We start from the raw sequence: 23,043 nt of genomic DNA on the forward strand, positions 1-23,043 counted from the left end.
GTTTAACTATAATCCAAAGGGAATGAGGGTTGTTTAATAATGAAGAAGAAGGAGAAAGTGAGAGAAAGTAGAGGTTAGTGTTTTGTTTTCTTTTCAGTTGGACTTTGTTTTCTTTCAGTTGAACTTTCTTTTCTTTCAGTTGGACTTTCTTTTCTTTCAGTTGGACTTTCTTTTCTTTCAGTTAGACTTTCTTTTCTTTCAGTTAGACTTTCTTTTCTTTCAGTTGGACCAACTGAAAGAAATAATGGGCCAACTGAAAGAAATAATGGACTAACTGAAACAAAATGAAGACTACCTGAAGAAAAATGTAGACTACCTGAAAAAGAATAAAGACCAACTGAAACCCAAGTAAGTCTAACTAAAGCACAAAAACCAACTGAAAAACAAAGAAGACTAACTGAAAACAAAATGAAGACTACCTGAAAAAAAATTGGAACCACCTGAAGAAAAATGAAGACTACCTGAAAAAAAATTGGAACCACCTGAAAGTCGTCCGACCAAGATTATGGTCGGACGAGTCCGACACAATACGTTCTCTAAAAAAATAATGGCAAAAAACACATCCTGGGGGATACAACTCTAATTTATTGGGCATTCGTATGAAACTCTGAAAATTATATAAATTTGTCGTCTTCTAAGCAAGCTATTGGAGTCAAATGTTATTCGATAAAGTTTAAAATCAACTACTTGATGAACTTTCCATCAAGGAAATTTATATTGCAATGACATGTGTGGAAGGTTGGTTGGGCATTTTGATCCATTAGAGAATTCATTAAACTTAATCGAGATTAGATTAACAATTATGATACCATTATTCTCTTATTATTATTTTTAAATATTTTTCAACATTTTTGTGAAGTATTTTTTCAAAAGTATGAAACATTGTCAACCTTTTAATAATTGGTGATACACTTTATCAATATTATCCCTTATTCAAGATAAAAAGTTACAAATGTTTTCATTACAAAACTCACAACGTCACCCCATAGTTTTTTACACTCATACTGTCATACTCATACATCCGCCCCATAAAAAAAATCAATTTTATAAGATACTTATTCAATACTCCCTTCGTTCTCTTTTAGTTACAACACTTCGTATTGGATGTTCCAGTTTACTCGCAACTTTACTTCTTTTAAATATTCTTATTATCTTTATCTCTCCTCATCACATGAATCTCTACTTTATCTCTCTCCTCACCTAAACTATTACACTTCATACTGCGATCAAATCACAAGGAGAGCTAAGTAAAAAATGGTACCAAACTCAAAATCATAAATAAGTAAATAACTACCTATAACCACCCCTTACTATAAATAAACCCTTGACAAATCACACTCCCTCTTTTGCTAGAAAACCCATGATCATTGTCTACTTGAAAACCTTTAGGATAGAGTCAAGTCAATTTTGCTGTGTAATGGAGGGAAGCAAGATAAGAGAGTGAACGGTTAATTTTAGGTATGATAAATGAATAAATAAACTGATAAGAGTTAAATAAGAATCTCACTCTATCTCTTTTTCCCTTTTTGTGTACATTTTACCCGTCTAAAGTCTAAAGAGATACTAAAAAAACCCAAAAAAAGAAGACGAAGGAGAAGAGAGAGAAAATTTTAACACAAAAGTTTGAACAGCAAAAACCTTTCAAATTCCTTCTTTCTCTCTCTTCAAATCCGCCATTGATGTGAGCTTAAGCAACTAACAACTATGTCGAAGATGAAGCATCTCCTTCGGAAGCTACACATCGGTAACGACCATCACAATCGCCATCACGCGGCTCGTCGAATACCTAATAATCGAACTCAGTCTACGGAAACTTCGGAAACGACGCCGCCTTCGATTTCTTCGTCGAATTCATCATCGCCGCCTTCGATTTCTTCGTCGAGTGATCCGACGGCGAGGGAATCGTCTTCGCCGGCGACGGCGCCGGAGAATGTTAGCGTGAGTGTGAACAGGAGAAATCCGGCTGATTTCAATTTCATTGAGGAGGATTTTCAGCTTCAGTTAGCAATGGCGATCAGCGCCTCGGATCCTGAGCCTCGAAACGACGACGAATCCGACCACCAGATCATGGCAGCTAAGCAATTGAGCCTCGCGTGTTCGCCTTCGGTGCCTGATAATGAACGCCTTAGTGAATTTCTGGCGCTTAAGTATTGGGTTAGTCTTTCTATTTCAATTTTAGGTTATTGAATTTTGAGGTTTTTGCAATTATACATGGTAATTTGAGTGGTTCTGAATGAATTGAGCTGAAATGATGGCGTTATATTGGTAATCTAGGTATTGATTGGCATTAATATTTGGTATTGGTTTGTTTAATGAAGAAGACCGTATGTGTTTATACCATGTCAGTGTAAATTTTAGATGATGTTTTTTAGGTGAAGGTTAAGAGCTCACGTAGATTGATTTTGTTGCGGGTTTTGGTTGTAAATGGGGTTAAATTATACTCTAATGGAACCTTCTGTGCTGTTCATGAGCTATAGATGAATCATAGTGAGTGTTCGTATTGATTAGTTTCATTTTTGTCGGTCTTTGCAGAACTACAATGTTGTTCAATATGATGAAAAGGTAGTGGATGGATTTTATGATGTTTATGCTATCGCTTCGCATTCAATTGCACAAGGGGAAATGCCATTGCTTGTGGATCTTCAAGCTATTTCCATTTTGGGTAACTTTGATCATGAAGTTGTCTTGGTGAACCGATCCATTGATGTTCAGTTGCAGCAGCTTGAGAATAAAGTGTATGCTATATCAGTTGAGTTTAGAGTTCTGGGACATGGGATGTTGAATGGTTTGATTCAGAGGTTAGCCGACCTTGTTGTTGATAGATTGGGTGGTCCTGTTACTGATGCCGAAGAAATTACAAAGAGGTGGCAAGTGAGAAGTACTCAGTTGATGGCTTCTTGCGATTCCATTGTTCTTCCTCTTGGTTGTCTTGATATTGGGCTCTCACGCCATCGTGCCTTGCTTTTTAAGGTTTGTGGTCTTTACCTTTGTTTTAGTGTTTCCTTTTCATTACTCTAGTGTTGCAAACAAGATAGAAACATTGGTGACAGGGTTACTATTATCACTAAAGTTTTTGGTTTATAATCCTATCCTTTCGAGCAATATACATCTATGACCTTGATGGACTGGTTTTTGTCAATGTATACTTGTGAATAACTAAGTGGTCATCTTTTGAAAAGTCACGTTGTTGTGCATGATACACTAGTAGTTTTGTTAGTGTAGGCTTTATCTACTTGATTTCTGGTTTAAAGCTGTTAATGATGTATGATTATGGTTCATTTTAATTCTTTGTGTGGTTTATGGCTTCTATGCTTTGGCTAACTTCTTAGTGTATAATCTGAGTTGTAAAATATTAAAATTTCCTACATAATTATGCTATTAGATATGAAGAAATTAGCTGTTTAGTTAAACCTTCTGTAATATCCTTCTTAATTGTATGCAAATATGTCCACGTGGATCCGGGTTTCTTTTTTATTTATTTATTATTTTACCATGTTTAGGACATTGAAATGTAGGGATTGTAGGGATGAAGATTCCAACCTCATTTTTTTAGTTTGAAAACTTACCTATTTTGGAAGTCTTAGATTAGTTGGAAACTCACCCGTTTAGCTTGGGTTTCTCTCTCTCTCTTCATTACATGTGCCCTTTTACCTTCTCTGCACCTCTCTCACATCACATGGGTCTCCTAGGCTAAAATCCCTTTGCTCCCCCACCATGTGGCAACTAAAAAGATTAAACTGAGGAACTAATAAGTTAAGGTCTTGTTGACTTGGAAAATGACTTATAGATGGACCACATTCTGGTGTGGATATATTTTCCTACTTACATCGTCATTGTTGCGGAAAGGATGTAGTTAGTGCTATGTTGGGCCCTTGTGTCTCAGCAACTATCCTATAGTTTTTTACTATGTTACCCTGACTTGAGTACTTGTGTACCCATGTCCAAGTGTCTAGCTCGGCTACTATAAGAAAATTCTTTATGCTTCTCCCCCAAACAGAAGTCTTGAAGTTTCCAAAGACAAGCTGGAGTGTCAAGGATCCGACTGGGGTGCTTGAGGTAAAATGAAGAGCCTTAGTATAGATTTTGGATGCATATGATGACGTTGTAGATGAGTAAAATGTGTGCCTGCTTCCTATATGATTCTGTGTGGTATTTGGAGGTATGTGGATAGATTGTTGTTGCTTCAAGGTGCTGGTGCTCATGCATTGATCATTGATGTCTTGGTGGCTGTAGGAAAAATTATGAGAATAAGAAGTCTTAGGTTTTTCATTTGGTGTTTGAAGAGGGATGGGTAGCATATTGTTATTGGCTTCCTTCTAGTTTTAGTTAGTTTTCTGTTTCATCTGGAACTGTTTGATATGCAGCTTATCATCCGTCTTGTTAGGGATCCACTAGCCGGTATAAACTGGCTTTTGTATATGTTTTGCGTTATGCTGTGTTGCTATGATTACTTCTTACTTGAATATAGCTGATGCATTTTGAAGATCTTTTCGTAAATCTTGTACCAGGTACTAGCTGATAGGATTAATCTTCCATGCATGCTTGTAAAAGGGAGTTTGTACACAGGCACTGACGAGGGAGCTATAAACTTGATCAAATTTGATGATGGAAGGTAGGGGCTATTTTCTTTGGTTTTAAAAGGCTGTGAAACCTTGCAGGGTCAGATTCCAGTTTCTTGGCTGTTTAAATCTACTTTTTACCTTTTTTCAACTCCAGAACACTGACTATGATAGTGTGACCTCCTTCCCTACTTTTTTTTTTTTATCTTGGAAGTAGCTCCCTGATTTCTTAATATGCAATGCCTTTCTTTTTATATTGCAGTGAATACATAATTGATTTGATGGCTGCTCCTGGGACATTAATTCCATCAGAGGTGCCTAGCAGTCTTCTTCTGGACACTGCACTGGAAGCACGGGGCTTGTCTGACAGTGCTGCTGCTGTCAGCAACTTAAGTTTGGCTTTTGACAAAGTGGTTGGGTTAGACGGAAATATACGTGATATTGTTGTGGTTCCTGAAGTTTATGGCTCCAATTTGGAAGAAGCAGCCTCCTTAAGTACACAAGCAAAACATGTGAATGAGATTACTGTTAGATCTGATTTGAATGAGAGGTCTACTTATGCTTTTGAGAAGCCTGTTAGATCAGGATCCAGTTTATATGATTGCTCACCAAGTGCTATTGAAGAAGCATCACTGGCACAAGAAAAGAAAGTCAAGGATGTTTCTAAATATGTAATAAGTGCGGCGAAGGATCCTGAATTTGCACAGAAATTGCATGCCGTTTTGTTAGAGAGTGGTGCTTCACCACCAGCAGATTTGTTTATGAATATGAGTCCTAGTATTTTGCGTGAAAAGACATTGCTTGAATTAGTCCAACGAGGGAGACAAGAAATTCTTAGCTCCGGAGATACTTACAACTTACAAGATCATAGGTTTGAGATGCCACTCATATGCCACTTTGGATTGCAGTCCTTGAACAATTGTGATAAGCGTGAAGAGAGTGTTGATAATGCAACACAACAGAATTTGCATCTTGATGCAGATTTTCTGTGTTCTCCTCGACCTGATTCTGATGTTGCTCTTGTTGCTGAACCTAACAGAACGAACAAGAGTGGTGCTACAGGTGCTGTTTTGTTTTCTAAAGTCATTTTAATTGGACAGAGGATCTTCATGTGAGGTTATTACTTATAATTGTTGTTCTTTTACTGCAGCTGACTCTTCAAGGGGGTTATCTGGTCATGATGGACAGCGTTCTCGGGGTTCTAGAGGAAAATTTTTGGAACAAACTAATTTAGGTGAAGAACCTTGTGTTCAGCTGGAGACTGTCGAGGGACACACTGAGTGCTTTAGCCCCGTCTCTAGTGAGGGGGTCTGCCATGTGCTTGGTGAGTTTGCAGAATGGGAGATACGTTGGGAGGATCTTCAGATTGGAGAAAGAATTGGTATAGGTCAGATTCTCTACTTCCTCTCAGTCTCTAAAAGTTGGAAGTCATTAGCAAATTTATAATCAATGCTGAAGTACCAGTATTGTGGTTTGAATTCTCTATCTGCAAATTATATAATACTTTATTCATTGTGTATTATGGGTAAATCAAGTTTTGGGTGTTTTAGTTGCTTTCTTCTTTTTTTAATCTTTTCTCCCTTATGGTAAGGTTATTGACTTATTTCCCTTCATCTTTAACTTCAAGCATTGGCATAGACCTTGAATGTGGCTCAATCAAGCTCATGGAACAAATAGCTTGAAATGTCTTATAATTCTCCGCGCTTGTGATATGTTTCCTTTGCACTTGCCAACACATAATTTTAACGGTTAATATCTCTAATTCCCTACATGTAAAAACTATAAAAAGTTGATATTGTGAAACTATATATCGAGACGAATCTAACACACATGACTATATTTTTCCTTACGTAAAAATCACAAAACACAGTCAAAGGAGAGTTTGTGAATAGTGCAAAAGTCAAACCGTGTAATCTATTTTGAAACGGAGGAAGTACTTTGTATTTGTAAATGGAGTCATACAGTTGTACATCATTTAGATCTTTGCAACCAATATAATGATCAATGGTTGATCATACGTGGGTGTATGTCTTATATTGGCAAGTGAAAATAATTTGAGCTTGTCTGGTTTTATTTTTTTCAGGTTCGTTTGGTGAAGTTTATCGTGCAGATTGGAATGGCACTGTAAGTTCCTTTGATACTAGGCTGATCCACAGCAATTTCTTTTTATTGTCACCAAAAGTTGTGTTTTCATACACCATCCACTTGGTTGGAATTTATGGATTGTTGAAGTTGCTGCTACTTAATAATTATTTTCAACTTCATGCTCTGGAGGCTCATACAAAGTGAGTTTGATTGGAGGGGTTTGACATGAATGTTTTGGTAGCTTGGTGAATATTAGTTGCTGAATGATCATTTACTATTATTGAAAGGAGCCATCATTTTAAGCTCTTGGTGGCTTGATGAATATGTATAAGTTGCTGAATGACTATTTACTATCATTGAAAGGAACCATCATCTTATAAAGAAAAGCAAGTAACAAGCTAGGTAGACTTTTTTGGCTTTCTCAAAATCGTTTCGGAAAACAGAACACATAATAAAGATGCACAAGCACATCCGAAATGCCTATCTTGGTTGCCCAATACTCTATTATGTAAGACTTTTGGTTTGAAGTTTTCCTTAATGTGTGTGAATTGTGAATTGCACTTTACACATGCATTTTCAGAAACAATGAAATAGAAAATACTTTCTGTCGGAGGACATCACGTGTTTGGAACTCCATTAAGCGTAGCAGCAGATCAATAGATTTCTGTTTCCCTCTCTCATTTTCTTTTGCTATATTGGTTCACATTAGCACCTCAAACCTTCTAACCATATGGATCTTGACTGGTCCACCCTTCTGCCGCTTTTTTGCATATTTTTCTGGGTGGAGTACTCAATCTTCATGGTTTTGAAGTCTCCAGAGCTACTCTCTTTCTTGGACTTTCCAACCTGAAGCTATTTTTGCTCAGATGACATTTCTTTCTCTTTCATCTGACCTCCCTATCATCTCGCTGCTCCTTTTTCATTCTATATGGCATATAGAATGAAGTGGGAGTGGCGAGATAAAAAAAAAGAAATTGCTGCAGGATCAGCCAGGCTCTTAGTGAAACTATTCAATAAGACTAAGACAATGCTGTAATTTCTTTTTAGCACAAGTTTTTCATGTGCCTGATTCACGACTCATTGGCAAAATCGAGGATATTGCCAATGTTAAATTGTTTTGATCAAACTAGATTGTACACTTGTACCTCCTTCTATGTGATAATAAGCCCATTTGAATTAATTTGTTTTATGGGTTTATGAGTTAAGAGTCCCCCACTTTCTCAAAGGGTGAATTGATTAGCATACCTTTGTGCCTTTTTTTTTTTTGAACCAAAGACATATCACATATCTACTATTGGCTCGGTGGGTTTAGAAGAACCCACAAAGAAATTTCTTGTCAAGTCTTTATAACTGGCACGTGCGTGTGGCCCTCTTCACCGAAATCAGTAAGTAACCCATCAGAAAAAGCATGCCCACAAAATTAAAAATCCCTCCCTCTCTGGCTCGTCATGATATTTAATTCTACAGAAAAGCTAAGGAACACCCGGTTCTGACTGCTATTCTGCTTGACTCTAGCGCTGCAACTGAAAATCTGCTACAATCCTAAGTCCCGTACTGCTATGACTTTCCTTTCTTAGTTTTTGCAAGAGTCCTATAAATAGCCATCCACCTGCTACGGAGTGATTGATGTCTTTTCTTTGTTGTCCTTTGTGCCGTTTATTCTCAAAAAACAAAAGCACCAGAATTATTTGTCTGCAGGTTATTCATTTACCTACTTGGCTAGTTGGCTCCATTCTTTATGATTCTAAGCTTTCTACTTAGGATTTAAGCTAGCTAGATGCTTTTATGCTGAATTGGTTCTTGTTTAATATATGGTACTTGTGAGAATAATTACCTTGATTTAGTAATTTAGCTTGTTAGAGCGTGGGCCGTGGACAAATGAATAAACTAGAGTTTCTTGTTTAGGAAAGATCGTGTAGAGAAGTTACTGTCCTAAGATCTGAAAAGGAACAATTGGCCCTTTGCTTGTGTTATGTTTGAACCCATATGCTGAAATTCTAGGACACACCATTGATCTGCATGCATTCATTGTAGGACTATTGAAGTTGAGATTGTGGAGTGTTATTACATGTGCATTACATTTGCACTTCATACATGGACACTCCTTATGTGATTTGAGAGATATTAGTAGTACAAGAGTTCAGTCTAGTACTTTGCTATTGTTTCCCTTTTGCCGCTTTTGTCTGCGTAGCTGTGCCTATTTGATGTCCACGTCTTAATGTTGACTCTCCTGTATGTGCACATATGAGCGCTATGCTTGCTGGCAACATATGGTGGCCTTGCTGCATTTTTTAATGTAGCTAATAAATGTGCCCTTTGCAGGAAGTTGCTGTTAAGAAGTTCTTGGTCCAAGACTTAACTGGAGATGTGCTTGTTCAGTTTAAATGTGAAGTAAGCATTGATCTGTTGTCTTTTCTCTTGTTATTTGTTCTCTTCACGATTCTAGCTTTTTCTTAAACTGATTTGCCTAAATATTTAACCTGGGTTTCTTTAGGCTGAGATGATGATAAGGTTGAGACATCCTAATGTTGTTCTCTTTATGGGTGCGGTTACTCGTCCTCCAAATCTCTCAATCCTTACAGAGTTTCTTCCCCGGTTAGTTCTACACCTATTCACGGCAGATTCATATTAGATTGGATATAGTTACTATGAAACTATTGTTGAACTTTTGGTTATGGATTATGCATACCATCAGTTTAGATATTTTATCTGCAGTTAAGATATTACTGATGTCTGGTGCTTTATATTCTACCCCCCCCCCCCCCCCCCCTTCCCTGTGGTGATATTAGGCTGTTTTTTTTTTTGAGAAGTTATCCATGGTGACCCTGTACTTTAGACAGTTTTCCAAATTAACCCTATTGCACAACAATAAGATCTTTCCAGGGTTACCATATATAATATCCTAGAGTGTTTTTAAAAGTTTAGGATTTTTTTAGAGAATACCCAATGAGTGAGGTTCATGGTACAAAAAAGTCTAAAACTTTTTCCTCTTTTCTTTATTAGTATCTGCACTATGTTGCTGTTGATGAAATAGAGGCTTTATGCAGTTTGAGTGTATGTTAGGTTGAGTTGGGGGTGGCAGCCGGCTAAAAAGACGTGAAAATGTAGCTGTTGGAACTTTGAGGGGCACAATGGAAGTGCAATATTATTTTAAGGATAGTTTTGAAATTAGGGGGATCCAGCATGGAAACACACAATTGTTGGAGTACACAAATGAACAAGTGTGTGTATATACAATACCCAAGGCTTTGTAAAGCTCTTATAACACAATTCTATGAAATCTCACTTATGTTAGTGAACCAGTACAAAGGTAATTATAGGTTTTTTAAACACATAATAAAATGAGCTAAGTATTCTTAGAAAAGCCTATATTCATCAGATGTATGTACCTTCATGATGCTGCAAACCTTAAAGTTATGTAGCAAACTTTTTCTGGACAACAAGTGTTAAGAACTGGTGTCAATTTTCCAGCAATGACATTTTCTACCTTTGTGATGCCCTTATGAATATCATTTTGTTGTTATGCAGAGGGAGTTTGTACAGATTATTGCATCGATCTGGCTCTCAAATCGATGAAAAGAAGCGAATGAAAATGGCTCTTGATGTGGTATCATGTCAAATATTGTTTCACAAATTTGTTTTTCTTATTATGCAGTTCAATCTTTTTAAATCTTTGATACATTTTACTTAAATGCAGGCTAGGGGAATGAATTATTTGCACACAAGTCATCCTACTGTTGTCCATCGAGATTTGAAGTCGCCCAATCTTCTTGTTGATAAAAACTGGGTTGTAAAGGTTAGTTCATACTGCAATATGGATCGAGTCTTTGAACTTTGATAATATGCTTTTAATTTTTTTAGGTAACATGTTATTTAACCATTTGGATCGGGAAGGTTGTAGTTTCTGGCTATATCTAGCCCAGGCTCGATTTAGCAATCTTAGACACTTGTTTGATGAACTGTCATCAAAGTGGTTCATGCTTTGGACAGACTCAGATTATTTTCAAGCCTGCTAGAAAATTCTGAGCTATATCAGATGATACCTGCTAGCTCGTGCACCTATGCTATATTCCATGAATTTAGTGTCTAGAATTTGGCATAAACTTGATCCTTTGATGTTGTGTGCAGGTCTGTGATTTCGGTTTGTCACGCTTGAAGCACCACACTTTTCTGTCATCAAACTCGACTGCTGGAACGGTAATACTTTGTTTCTAGTCATGCTGGCATTTATATTGAATGTGGTATATTGACTACAGTCTCTAGTGAAATATTTAATATGATGTCTGCTTCCCAAGTATACCGTAATTCCGTCAGTGTTACTATACAGTATACACAAGACATTTGAGCACTGAACAAGATAACTCTTTTGCTTGCCTTCTATCAGTTTTTGGTTACAATAGATGACCATACGTGGATGTAATCTGATTCGAATCTTCTAAATAACATCACCAGTTTGCCTAGCTAGAGAGACTGTACACTGTTGTTCTTGCACTTATACCGTTTTAGTCTAGCACCTTGACAACTATGACAAGCACTTGCCGTTGCCTGTGCATGATGGTTTCAGACTTAATTTTATTTGGTGTTTTCATCTCAATCAAGGAAAATTGTCTAACAAGTGAACCATAGAATGATAATGCAACATATAATAAAATGCATGTGATGAGTCCCTTGCCCATCATGCCATTCAGCCATTAAACAATGATATGTGCTGGATGTTTTTCCAATAATGGTGCTCTTTGAGCTTAAGTGTTGTTGATTGTAGCCTTTGAGATTCAGGACTTGATGCCTCTTGTTGCCTCTTCTCTACTAGCATTTTCTGCTAAACGTAGTATTTCCTGCTAGGCCGAATGTTAATGCTTGCTTGACAACAGTGGCGCAAGACACATGATGCTAGTATAGGGTAGTTTGTGCTTGGGGGAATGCTAGGTGGCTGCATAGATTCAGGTTGGTGCGTGTAACTCTTTGGGAGTGAGAATTGTATTATCCAACTGAAATTGTTGAGTTCAAACTACATTTCTCATTTGATCATAGTTCAGAGTTAGTAAACTTGAACAAGATTAGTATGAGGGATCTAAAGCATCTAGTTTGAAGTCAACATAGTTTCCTGGACTTCGGTTAAATGTTAACAACAATACTAAAGCCTTGGGACGCGTCCTGTTTACCTGAATTCTCCTGAACTCATCTGAACTTAACTGAACTTATTGAAGTTATCAGGTGTTAAAACTTATTTGAACTTATTAAACCTTAAACTTATTGATAAGGTGAAAAGAAAGCACCCATAATCCCATATCTCCAGTGGTCATCCACGTAGATCCTTGGTGCTAGAATTCACCTAACATTGGCTTGTATTAGTTGTACTCTATGCTTTCTAATACCATACTCTATGTTTCAGGTCTTTTGTATTGTTTCTTCTTTCATTATGGTGTTATTTCTAATTTAATGATCACTAGGAGTAAAAGCTATCTATCATTTAAGCCTGTGTAGGGCTTTCGTGAATGAAATCAATATGTGACACCTTGCTGTTAATATTCTAATTGTTGTTGTTTAGCCAACTCCAAACTTGGTATTGCACTTGTAACGCCCGACTCGCCTCCTGTTGCCTATAGGCAACGGTGTCTCTGTCTTCAAATAGAATCTTTGCTTGTACCTTCTACTACACAAACCCCATTCCGCACTAGGCTTGCTGTCAGAAAAGCAAGAGTGCCGCAACATGTTTAGGTGTTTGTGAGTTATGACACATCGCCTCTATTCACTTCTGTCAGGTGTTATATGCTCACAAAAGCTAATTTCTTCATACCATTCTTATAGCCCTCGATCCAAGCCATTTTTGGCCTCCTGCTTTTGGAATCTTCATTATCTCAACTCTCCACTACTCTTCAAGCTAACGTCTCGCATGCCTAAAATCAACATAAACGGTTCTCTTAGGTCTTATCCTCCACATCAGTTTTTCCAGCTTTCTTCAATATATTTCCTTGCTGAATTCTACTTGGAAATGTGTTCCTGCACAAAATTTTCAACATATGCATCTTTGTTACCCCTATCTTGCTAACATAATCCGCCCATAAAATAGATTTGGTGTAATTGGCGTATAAGAAATTTCTTTTAGCCTTAGAGGTATGTTACGATTACACAATATGCCCGTTGGTGAAATTCTGGACTGGTAAATCTCTTGGAAATTTCCCAAAGGTACACAATGGTCAATAGCATATACCCAATTTTCTGGAATCACTCAGATACCGCTAAGGTCACTATTTGATAGCCAATATGCCATAACTACTAACAACAGCCTAGTGTAATTAGAGAAATTTTTCTGAAGAAGATAAAACCTAAACAAAATCCTTGTTACCCTTTTTCTTTTGTCTAGCCTTTTTTTCTCTTTCTTTCACTCTCTATTTTTTCTCGCTTCATAACCAGATCTCACCCCCCACCCCCTCTCCCCTCATATTTTGGATGCTTATTGGTTTTACTGGGGAACATTTTGTAATTTAAATGGTAGAACTAATTTCCTGTTGATGCATTTCTAGATAGAAACAAATGAAACTATTTGTGTTTGTGATTATATGAACGAAAATTATACAAGTAAACCAAGTACAGACTCAAAAGTCACGGTTTTGACTTTTGAGTAGGTTACATACAATTCATGATTGTATGCTAGGTTTAATAACTAAATTAAAGGTAGCAAAAGCTCTTTTATAACAAATCAATGTCACTAATCCAAATCTGATTTTTTTACTGAAGTCTGAAATTTTAAATAAAAATGACAATCCTAATTACACTAGAATATTTAAGCTAATTAAACTACTAGCCTAATACATTTTAAGAGATAAAAACTGTGTACAAATTCTCCTAAAATCACAAACTAATTACAAGATAAAAATCAGACATTACGTATCCTAATTACACGTCTAATACAACACAAGTAATAAAAGAATCATAAATCATAGTGCTGAAAAACACGTAAAACCTAGCCCAAGTGAACAGTAAACGGTGCAAGCTAAACCTAATTCAACCTAGGATATGTAGAATCCCACTTAGAGTAGAATCACTAGGAAAGTTGCAAGATTCTTCAAGAAACTTCCAAGAATCTTCTAATAAGGAAATTCATGAATGCAACCGCATAATCCATTCAATTGTACACTTGTATTCAAATGTTTTACCCATTATCTTTGTGCAGAGAATATATTTAGATTTGACATGGTCAGATTGTTTGTCCTTCAATACGGATTTTTATTTTCATACTGAGACATGGTGAAGCTGAAGCTTTTGTCTCCTTGTCAGAGATATCTGAAGCCCCTGTGCAAACAGTTTCTATATTATGCCTCTAATGTCAATCTCACATACACTGGAAAACTGGGTTCAAAATTAACAATTACCATAATATGTATTCGTATCATACCTTGTGTATCAATGGACTCTTAGCATTGAGCAAACTATTATATTATACCCCAGAGCTTTATACTCCTGTCCAAGGATGTAACTCTTCCTGGAGGCAAAGTTGAAACTAGAGTGTATTTGACATTTTCGCTCCATATTTAAAGACAAAAAAGTATGTCTAAAAATCTATTCACCCAACAAATAGAATTGAAGGGGCGGATGCTTTAGAACAATGTGAGCAAATGTTTTGTTTAACTTTCTGAACTTTGAGGAATAGGATTGAGCATCTGGATTCTCTGTATTGAAGCCATTGGGAATTTACGTAATGTTATTTGCTATTTGATTGCAGCCTGAATGGATGGCACCTGAAGTTCTAAGAAATGAGCCATCTAATGAAAAGTAAGTTATGATTAGCCATAGCATGAGATGCTGATGATTATAGATATACGTCTTGGAATCTTCTTAACGTAACTGCACTCTTCAGGTGTGATGTTTACAGTTTTGGTGTGATATTGTGGGAATTGGTTACGTTATGTGTACCATGGACTGGGTTAAACCCCATGCAAGTAGTAGGAGCTGTTGGGTTCCAGAATAGACGCCTTGTAATCCCTGAAGAAGTAGATGTAAAGGTTGCCCAGATAATACAGGATTGTTGGGAAAAGTAAGTTCCCTTGTTCTTTCTGGTTCAGCTTCAGCAGCTGCGTAATTTTGTGCTTTCATTGGAAGTCTTAGCTAATGTCGATTCTTGTTGCTGACATGCACTTTTTTCTCTTATCTTTTCACAGTGATCCTCGTTTGAGGCCTTCTTTCTCACAGCTTATCACCCGCCTTAAGGGTCTCAATCGCCTGATTGTACAGAAAAATTAAACAAGTGTGATTATATCCATTGTGTTCATAGTTAGGATTTTTTTGCTATGCTCGAAGAGCTGGAGTAACAGGAGCAGCTGAACTGTGGCTGTGTAAACTGGCTTTTTTGTTGCAAAGAAACAGACAGAACACTGAAATGTTAGTTGTTGGTTCATTCGAAGCGGGGACTCGGCACTACCAGTTCAGAAGTTCAATCTTGAGAGCCTTGGACATCCTCAAAATATTCATCGGCTGTGCGAAGCACAGTGGAGGTTGCCATGGGGGTTAGCTGTTGTAGGATTGCAAGTGTTAATATTAAATACTTCGTATATGTGCAAGAAGACTGACAAAAGAAAATTTCAACGTGTATAAGTCTAAATGGGGGGAAAGGAGGGGAGGGAGGGTGGGGGTGGAAATAAAGTGAATAAAACCACAGTTTTGTGTTTTGTTTCTTTTCATTGTACTATTGTTCTCTAAAAGCAATTGGAATTGTAAACACTTGGTTTATAATTTTTTTATTGTGGAATGTAAAGTGGAAAAAAAGGGAAACACAAGAAAGTTGTTCCCTAAAGTTTTTTTTTTTAGGGGGTGGGTTGGACAGATACTTGAGTTACATTGTTTTTCAGAACTTGGGGGGACTCTGCTTTCTGTGTACTCCACGGGTTATCCCTAACAGCAAAGGTTGTACTTTCTCTCCCCCCTCCCCCCCTAGCCTCTTGGTGCACTACATGGTTGAAATTTGTTTACATCTCTTTTCGTGTCTTTCTGAATTATTAGCATAATCTGTGATATAATTCTCTATATCAATAGATTATTGTTTGGGGTGCTTCATTTAATTATAGTAGTACATGATTCAAACCGAAGAGTGATGCTTCAGTTGCTTGATATGATTAACATGAAACTAAATGAAACTGTTGTATTCGGTCGAAAATTTTGTAACTAATGGACTAATGGACTAATGGAGTCTGTTTTTGTTGTAGATGTGTGTGGCAACAAATACTTTTCTTGATTTAGCATCGTACGATCGTACAATCCTAATATGACCAAATGATCTGAATCGCTCATAGAATCGGCCTCCCATAGGATCGCATAGGATCGGTTGGAATCGGTATAAGATTGTACAGAATCGTAGGATCTTTTCAGAGGAATGTATGTATTATCTTATAATAAAACCCCTATGCTAGCCTTAACAATCTAATTTGCACTTTCAGGATTATTCTCCTCAAATTATGAATCATTTGGAACATATTTAGATTATATTTTATCAAATTTTAGTTATTTTGTAGGATCGTACAATTCGATCCAACGATCCGATCCTATATGGCTATATGCCCTCACCGATCCAAAGTAGGATCGCGATCCTGATAACCTTGTTTGAAGTCCATTATATGATAATTAAAATTGAAAGTAAAACAGATTATATAAACAAAAAAAAATATTCAATTATATTAATAGCAAAGCAGGTTCAAATGGTTTTACGTTTGTAATTTTTCTATTAACAACGTACGTTTAATTAGTAATCAAAACCTTTATTACAGTTTGCAAATAACGGATGTGCTATTATAATTATTTAATATATCCACTATTTAGCATGGTGAATATTCAGCCCACTTGGTTACATCAGCAGCAATAAGAGCACTTTTCTGACTAATAGGTCCTGAGTTCGAATCTCACGCTTGCCATTAGTGTCAAGCAGGTTCAGACGATTTTAAATTTGTAAATTTCTAGTAACATACATTTAATTAGTAATCAAAACTTATATTACAGTTCTGACAGGTTGGTGGGAGTAATATGCATTAATAACAAAGTAGGTTTAAACGATTATAAGTTTGTAATTTTTTATTAGTAACAACATACATTTATGTAGTAATCAAAATCTATATTAGAATTTGCAGCTTGTTGAGAGTAATATGCATTAAATGCAGGTTGGTGGGAGTAATATGCATTAAGGCGCCAACAACAATCTGTCCCGTCACACCATGCTTTGTGGCGCCATCAGCCAAATTATTTCCCCCTCCAATTTCCCCTTTTTTTTTGCTAACAATAATGGGGCAACTTCTCATTGAAAGTATATGTTTAGCCTCATACACCGGAGACCGGATGTATGTGTATCACCTCTCTTACTTGCAGACTTTTGCACCTTAATTAAAGATGAATGGATTGACAATGTAGATATTACAACACCAAACTATATACATCAAAAACTTGCGAAATCTCATAGAGAATATATATACTTCCTCCGTTTTTATTTAGATGTTACACTTTTCTAAAATAGCATGTTTCAAAATAGATATTACACTTTTTTTTTCTTTCCTAAATTAGTAAGTTTTGGCTTGTAAATGACCAACTTACCCTTACTTATAACAAATAATCAAAGTTAAACCTATTTAATTTAACCTAAATTAACAATTAACAATTAACTACCATCTCTCTTTCCCCAACCCTAGCATTCCAACCCCCTCCCCACCACTGCAGCAGCCCCCTCTCTACCATCGCACCCCACCCAACCCCACTACACCCGCCGGAAACCCCACTTGTCGAAAACCCCACCCACCCATCGACCCCCCCCCCCCCGAAAACCCCACCCCAGCCTCAAAACACACCCCTACAGCCGAAAACCCCAACACCCCCCGAAAACCCCACCCACCGAAAATCCAATCGTGCGACTGCAAGGGAAGGAGAAGGGGAGGGGGGAGTATTTCTTTCCCTGAATATGAAGGACAATATCCAGCGAGTCCATTTCCCAACCACAAATATCAATCACACTTCCTTTTAAAGTCCACTTCTTTTTGGAAATTCGCTATTGAATAATCTACTAACTTAATCACGAGTCATGACATTTTTCCTATCTAAAACAAATAACCCTTGGTTGGATTGTCATTTCCATCCCCTTGTAAATCTTGTATTTATTTTCTATTATTTCCAAGTAGAATTAACTAATGGCTAAAATAGTGATTCTACCGTTTCACCAAACTACATATAAACCATTTTTTCATTTATGTTATCTTTTCAAGTGACTTAAGACTGTCTTGAAGATTATGGGGTTTTTAAAATGAAAATTAGGCCCCTAAATTTGTGAAAATAAAAATAAAAATGAAAGGTTACGATATTAAAAATAGAAAGTTGAAAATTTAAAAATTGATCATTGATAAATTTATTAAGGATAGAAAACAAGGGTGATTTCCACAACTATGAAGTTAATTTTTTTAAAAGTAATTATATTTTCGAGTCCGTATAATTTTGAGACACTGTACTATTGAGCTTCTTACACATCCTCATCTACCCTTTAAACATATTCATTTAACTCAATTAGAAGGGGATATATAAGTCTCTAACTAAACATTCAAACAATTAATCTTTAAATAAACTAATGAATATTAAATCGTTATAATAATGGAGTATATAAGACGACATTCAAATGTTACAATATGAAATGGACAACTGACAAGTGAGAGTGAATCTCTTTTGCAGACTTCAACTTGCAATTTCGGCTTCGGATAAAGCCATGGCCAAAAACCCCATTCTCTCTCCAAAACCTCCAAATCTCTTCTTCTTCTCCTCTCCTTCATCCACTTTCTCTCTCCTACCCTACCAAAAAAGCTTCAATCTTCCATTAAAACCCAACTCCTCAAATTCCTTAAGAAATTACAGCACTCCACCTGGAACAGAGTGCCCTGTTCCATTAGATCAACAACCCATTATTGAATACCAAAATCTCTCCACTTCTTTTCCCTTTTCTTGGGCTTCTGGTGATCTTGTTGAATATGCTTCTAGGTTGCTAGCTACTGGGCTTTCTTTTGGGCTTCTTGTGGGCTTACCTGTTTCATGGTTTGGGTCAGTTGGGTCGGATCATGATCAGGTTAAGGTGGTTTTGGGTTCGCTTTCGAGTGGCGTATTTGTAGTGACTATGGCTGTTTTAAGGATGTATTTGGGGTGGGCTTATGTTGGAAATCGCTTACTGAGTGCCACTGTTGAATGTAATTTAAATTTTGTGTGTTTGTTATAATTATATGATGTTATGATTTGTGGGTATCTGATGAATTTTGTTTTTGGTTTGATTTCACATTTCAGATGAGGAGACTGGATGGTATGATGGTCAGGTAATGTTTGTATTTTGTTCACTCATTGTGTTTGTATCAGTTGATTTATTAACTCAAAGATTAGGGAAGTGGAGAAGGTGTTATAGAGATACTTATAGTTATTGAAGTAGTGAATTAGGGAAAGGAATTTTGAGACATTCCGAAATAGAATCTAGGACCATTTAATGGATTGGAAGGAGTGATGTTTTTTGTGGAATTTTGTGTTTGGTGTATGTATGTATGACTGTAAAAACCTTTTGAGTTATCTGATTTGTTTCAATTGGGTATTATATGTGTTTTATGGCCATGATTAATGTTGGTTTGCAAGATCAGTTAGTTTTTTTGAGCATTTGTAATCATCTGAATTGTAACAAGACTAATAATATTGGAAAATTGGAGGTGTAACGTAGGGGTGTAAGTTCGGTTTTTGGTTTGGTTTAAGGTCAAAACCAAACCAAACCAAAATAAATTCGGTTTTGAAATTTCCAAACCAAATCCAAACCGAAATTCGACTCAATCCAAACCAAACCAAACCGGATTTTTTTTATCTTTCAAAATCCAAACCAAAACAAACCAATTTTTTTTCATATTCCAAAATCCAAACCAAACCGAAATGAAATTAAATCAAACCAAGATAAAAACCAAACCGAATTTAAACCAAAATTTTTGATAATTTGTATTTCAAGTGACAATATTTTTGTATTTTCGTAATTAATATTAAAAAAAAGAAACACAAAAAAATAATAGACAAAATTCGTATGTTAAGTGACAATAATTCGGTTTTTTTCGGTTTTTTCGGTTTTCCAAGACCAAAACCAATCCAAACCGAAAAACCGAAAAAATAATTTTTTTGAATCCAAACCAAACCGAATTTCGAAAAAAACCAAACCAAATTACTAATTCGGTTTGGTTTGGTTTGGTTTTCGGTTTTTAACCAAATAACTTACACCCCTAGTGTAACGTTTCTAGGGTGAACCATTGTTTTTTTTTTTGGCTTTCTAGGGCTTCGTCGAGGGAAAGAGCTAATTTGTTTTGAGGTGTGAAAAGTTAAAAGTGGTGTTATCTACTATTCGAAGCAATTTTAGCATATCTATATATATTTATTGGAAACATGGAGAGGAAAATGGAGTGAAGATCAGAGAATTCTAATGTGGATGTACATTCGTATTTGGAGATGCAATCTTCTAAGTTAATCTCTCTTAGGTTGGCTCCTGGGTCGATGCACTTGATGAAAAGGAAATTCCTGCTTGATGGTTCTTTACCTTGAATTGGTCTCTCTTTTAACTTGTAGTATGAGTTTTTTTTGGTGAACTTGTAGTATGAGTTTGCTAAGGCCTTTATGCAAGCAGAAGGAAAGAAGCTTACTATTCTTCCGTTGTTATACGAAGGGTGTATGAAAAGAGAGTTGGAACAAAGGAGGGAGGGGTTAAAAGTAGGACATACTATAAGAATAGTGCCTTGAAGGGTGCCTTGAAGGTGTTTGGTAGAATGCGTGAAGAACGAATGACGTTTGACATAAGGCTGACTTTGAATGCACATATTTCTCAATCTATAAATGGTTTTGATGTGATTCAAATTGGAGGTGATAGCTTGTTCCAACGATAGGTCATATGCCCAATTCCTCTGAGAAACAAGAAAGTTATGACTGTTTTACAAACAGCTGACGAGAGCTGATCGCGACTCGCGGCCAGCACCGCGACTCGCGGTTTTGCGGGTGTGGTTCGACGTGTGTTTTCATTAATTGTTATTAGACGGGTTAAATTTCCGATTTATCCTTAGGTCGTTTATGCGACTAAGATAGTCTATATATAACATCTGTAACTCTGTATTCCTTAGGTCATCATCATCATCAATAAAATATTCTCTCTCTGCCGTGGACGTAGCCAAATTGGTGAACCACGTAATTCTAGTGTCTGTTTTTATTGCTTTTGAATTCGTTATTTGTTTCTTTCTCACATCCGTTATAACACATACCAAGAGCCTCCATATTAGTCATGCTAATTTTGTATTTTGGGATTTTAACTCAATAGATGGTTGTTATTATCAGGGAAGAGGGGATGAAGAGTGTTAATTGGGCATGGTCGAGAACTTGATTCTTACCATTTTTTAGTAGATTTTCCTTTGGGACTTTTGTTGCCAAAAGGGTGTAGGTGAAGGAACAATCCTAGGTGTGGGATTCCCTGAATATTCTTAAGAAGCATTTATAGATCATGCTCAAACTAATGTCTTTTGATGGACGACACCATAAGATATCCAATTAACCCAAGGGCTTTTTTCTCCAAGAATATGTTGTGAACAGCTCGATGAAGTGCTTAGTTAACTCACCTTGTTATGTGGAGGTATCAACGAGAAGACAATGGGGAAATGGGTTTCTTCCAACTTGTGGTTTAACCATCAGAATTTCAGAACCTCTTTATCAGTTTAGGTTTGAAAATTTAGTAGTTACCACTAAAGGAGTATTTTGAGGAAAATTAACAGGAGCCAGGAATCGTAAAATTTAAGAGCAGGCATTATTAATGATAAGAATGAAGTTAAGCAAGATTTTTACTTTCTGCAACTGTCGATATCTTAAATTAGGCAATTTTCTGTCTAGGTCTTCACTATGGGACTGCTCGCACTCATATTTCTTAATTATTTTGCTCACTCATTGCTCCTTGACTGTTTTTTTTACCTTTTCAATAGGATACAATATTAAACATTTGACTGAGTGTAAGTGCAGATCATTGCTGAATTAGAAAAGTCACCCCTTAATCTGTTTGTTCTTATGTATGATCTGAGAATTACATCTCTCTCTTTGCAGATATGGGTAAAGACTGCTGAAGTTTTGGCACGTGATCGCCTTTTAGGCTCATTTCAGGTCAGTTGTTTCCTTAGACTGTAAAAGGTCAACTACTATTTGTCCCCTGAGAAATGCATTGTGTTTTTTATGGAGTATAAGTGTATAACTTTTCTGGCGGAGGATAGTCATAGAAATTCTATGGTAAGGAGGTATTGTGATGGTGTCCAAGAAGGGTTCGAAGTGGTTATATAGTTTCATCATGTCATATTTCTGGAGGTTTCTTCTTTTAATTCTAGGTTTGTCTTTATTCACTTTTTTTATGTTTTTAGAGGGTGATGAAGGTGGAGGAAGTGACACATATGGCGGAGAATTTGTTTTGTGTTTGATACTAGCTAGTAGCATAGAAATGGATTTGCCTAGTGGTGTTCTTGAAGTTCTATGGCTATGTCTTTCTGTACAACAATAGATTTATTGGAAAACAAGTTAAGAGGACGACTTGCACTGTCTTTCTATCTATTGAGTGCACTGCAGACTGCACTGTCTTAACTTGATCTTGCATTTTACCATCCAGGAGGACAAAAAGATTAAAATGCCAGGCTTTGGTCATTTACATGGCAACACATTTTTTTCTCTATGAATATGTCGACTGTATTATGCTCCATCCCAATATTTTTTTCTCACTGACTGTCTTGAGATATCCAGTTATCAGAAGCACATTGGTCATTTTCGATGTATTATGATTTCATTTATGTTTTTCAGGTGAAGCCGGTTCTAGGCAGGTTGAAAAACTCACTGGTTGCACTTGCAATATCTTTGTTCATATGTGTGGCCCTCCTAATTAATTATGAAGAAAGCCAAAAGGAACTTCAGAAATCATCCTTTGAAGCTGCAGATCGAGTTGTAGCTGGAGTTTACAATGATGATTCTGCTAGAACATTTGAGCCAGATGCATTCTGTGGTGAACCTGGTCTGGTCCCTGAATGACTGCAAGACTATAGCAATGTCTTACAACATTTGTAGTGTACATGCCCGTATGCCTTTTTTTTTCAAAAGAAAATTGGTATTGTATATTATTAACATGCCCTACTGTCAAGGCCCAAATTACAACTTACCCATACAGGCTACAGTCATACTCCCACGACCCCACAAGAATTGAAACCTTATCACCAAGGGGTAGATGGAACCACCAACTAGTGCTCCATCTCCTGATTCTTGTACATGCCCATATACTTGTCACTATTTTATTGTATAGTATCAATCACTAAATACTTTTGTATATTAACATAGGCAGTTGCCTGTTTTAAGAGCAATTTTTAGGTCT

The 23,043-nt window shown here is 36.5% G+C and overlaps 2 protein-coding genes across 2 annotated transcripts; both read left to right on the top strand.

Moving 5' to 3' along the window:
* Positions 1-1,515: 1,515 nt before the first annotated feature.
* Positions 1,516-15,700, top strand: LOC104884779 (serine/threonine-protein kinase EDR1). The gene is made up of 14 exons (XM_010669473.4): positions 1,516-2,154; positions 2,533-2,970; positions 4,509-4,612; positions 4,822-5,621; positions 5,710-5,946; positions 6,643-6,683; positions 8,967-9,035; positions 9,139-9,239; positions 10,173-10,251; positions 10,342-10,440; positions 10,773-10,841; positions 14,368-14,417; positions 14,503-14,679; positions 14,804-15,700. The coding sequence occupies exons 1-14, from the start codon at positions 1,705-1,707 to the stop codon at positions 14,883-14,885; spliced, it is 2,796 nt and encodes a 931-aa protein (XP_010667775.2). The 5' UTR covers positions 1,516-1,704; the 3' UTR covers positions 14,886-15,700.
* Positions 15,701-18,291: 2,591 nt separating this feature from the next.
* On the top strand, positions 18,292-23,043 carry LOC104884778 (hypothetical protein). The gene is made up of 4 exons (XM_010669471.4): positions 18,292-18,841; positions 18,936-18,964; positions 21,744-21,800; positions 22,482-23,043. The coding sequence occupies exons 1-4, from the start codon at positions 18,370-18,372 to the stop codon at positions 22,704-22,706; spliced, it is 783 nt and encodes a 260-aa protein (XP_010667773.1). The 5' UTR covers positions 18,292-18,369; the 3' UTR covers positions 22,707-23,043.

Source organism: Beta vulgaris, chromosome 2 (assembly GCF_026745355.1).
Source record: "Beta vulgaris subsp. vulgaris cultivar EL10 chromosome 2, EL10.2, whole genome shotgun sequence".
Taxonomy (NCBI): domain Eukaryota; kingdom Viridiplantae; phylum Streptophyta; class Magnoliopsida; order Caryophyllales; family Amaranthaceae; genus Beta; species Beta vulgaris.

Excerpts from the sequence above, each read along its gene's own strand:
- LOC104884778 (XM_010669471.4), top strand. The coding sequence starts at position 18,370 with ATGGCCAAAAACCCCATTCTCTCTCCAAAACCTCCAAATCTCTTCTTC. Across the intron at positions 18,842-18,935 it reads ACTGAGTGCCACTGTTGAAT|ATGAGGAGACTGGATGGTAT; the intron begins GTAATTTAAATT and ends TTCACATTTCAG. Across the intron at positions 18,965-21,743 it reads CTGGATGGTATGATGGTCAG|ATATGGGTAAAGACTGCTGA; the intron begins GTAATGTTTGTA and ends CTCTCTTTGCAG.
- LOC104884779 (XM_010669473.4), top strand. The coding sequence starts at position 1,705 with ATGTCGAAGATGAAGCATCTCCTTCGGAAGCTACACATCGGTAACGAC. Across the intron at positions 5,947-6,642 it reads TGGAGAAAGAATTGGTATAG|GTTCGTTTGGTGAAGTTTAT; the intron begins GTCAGATTCTCT and ends TATTTTTTTCAG. Across the intron at positions 9,240-10,172 it reads CTTACAGAGTTTCTTCCCCG|AGGGAGTTTGTACAGATTAT; the intron begins GTTAGTTCTACA and ends GTTGTTATGCAG.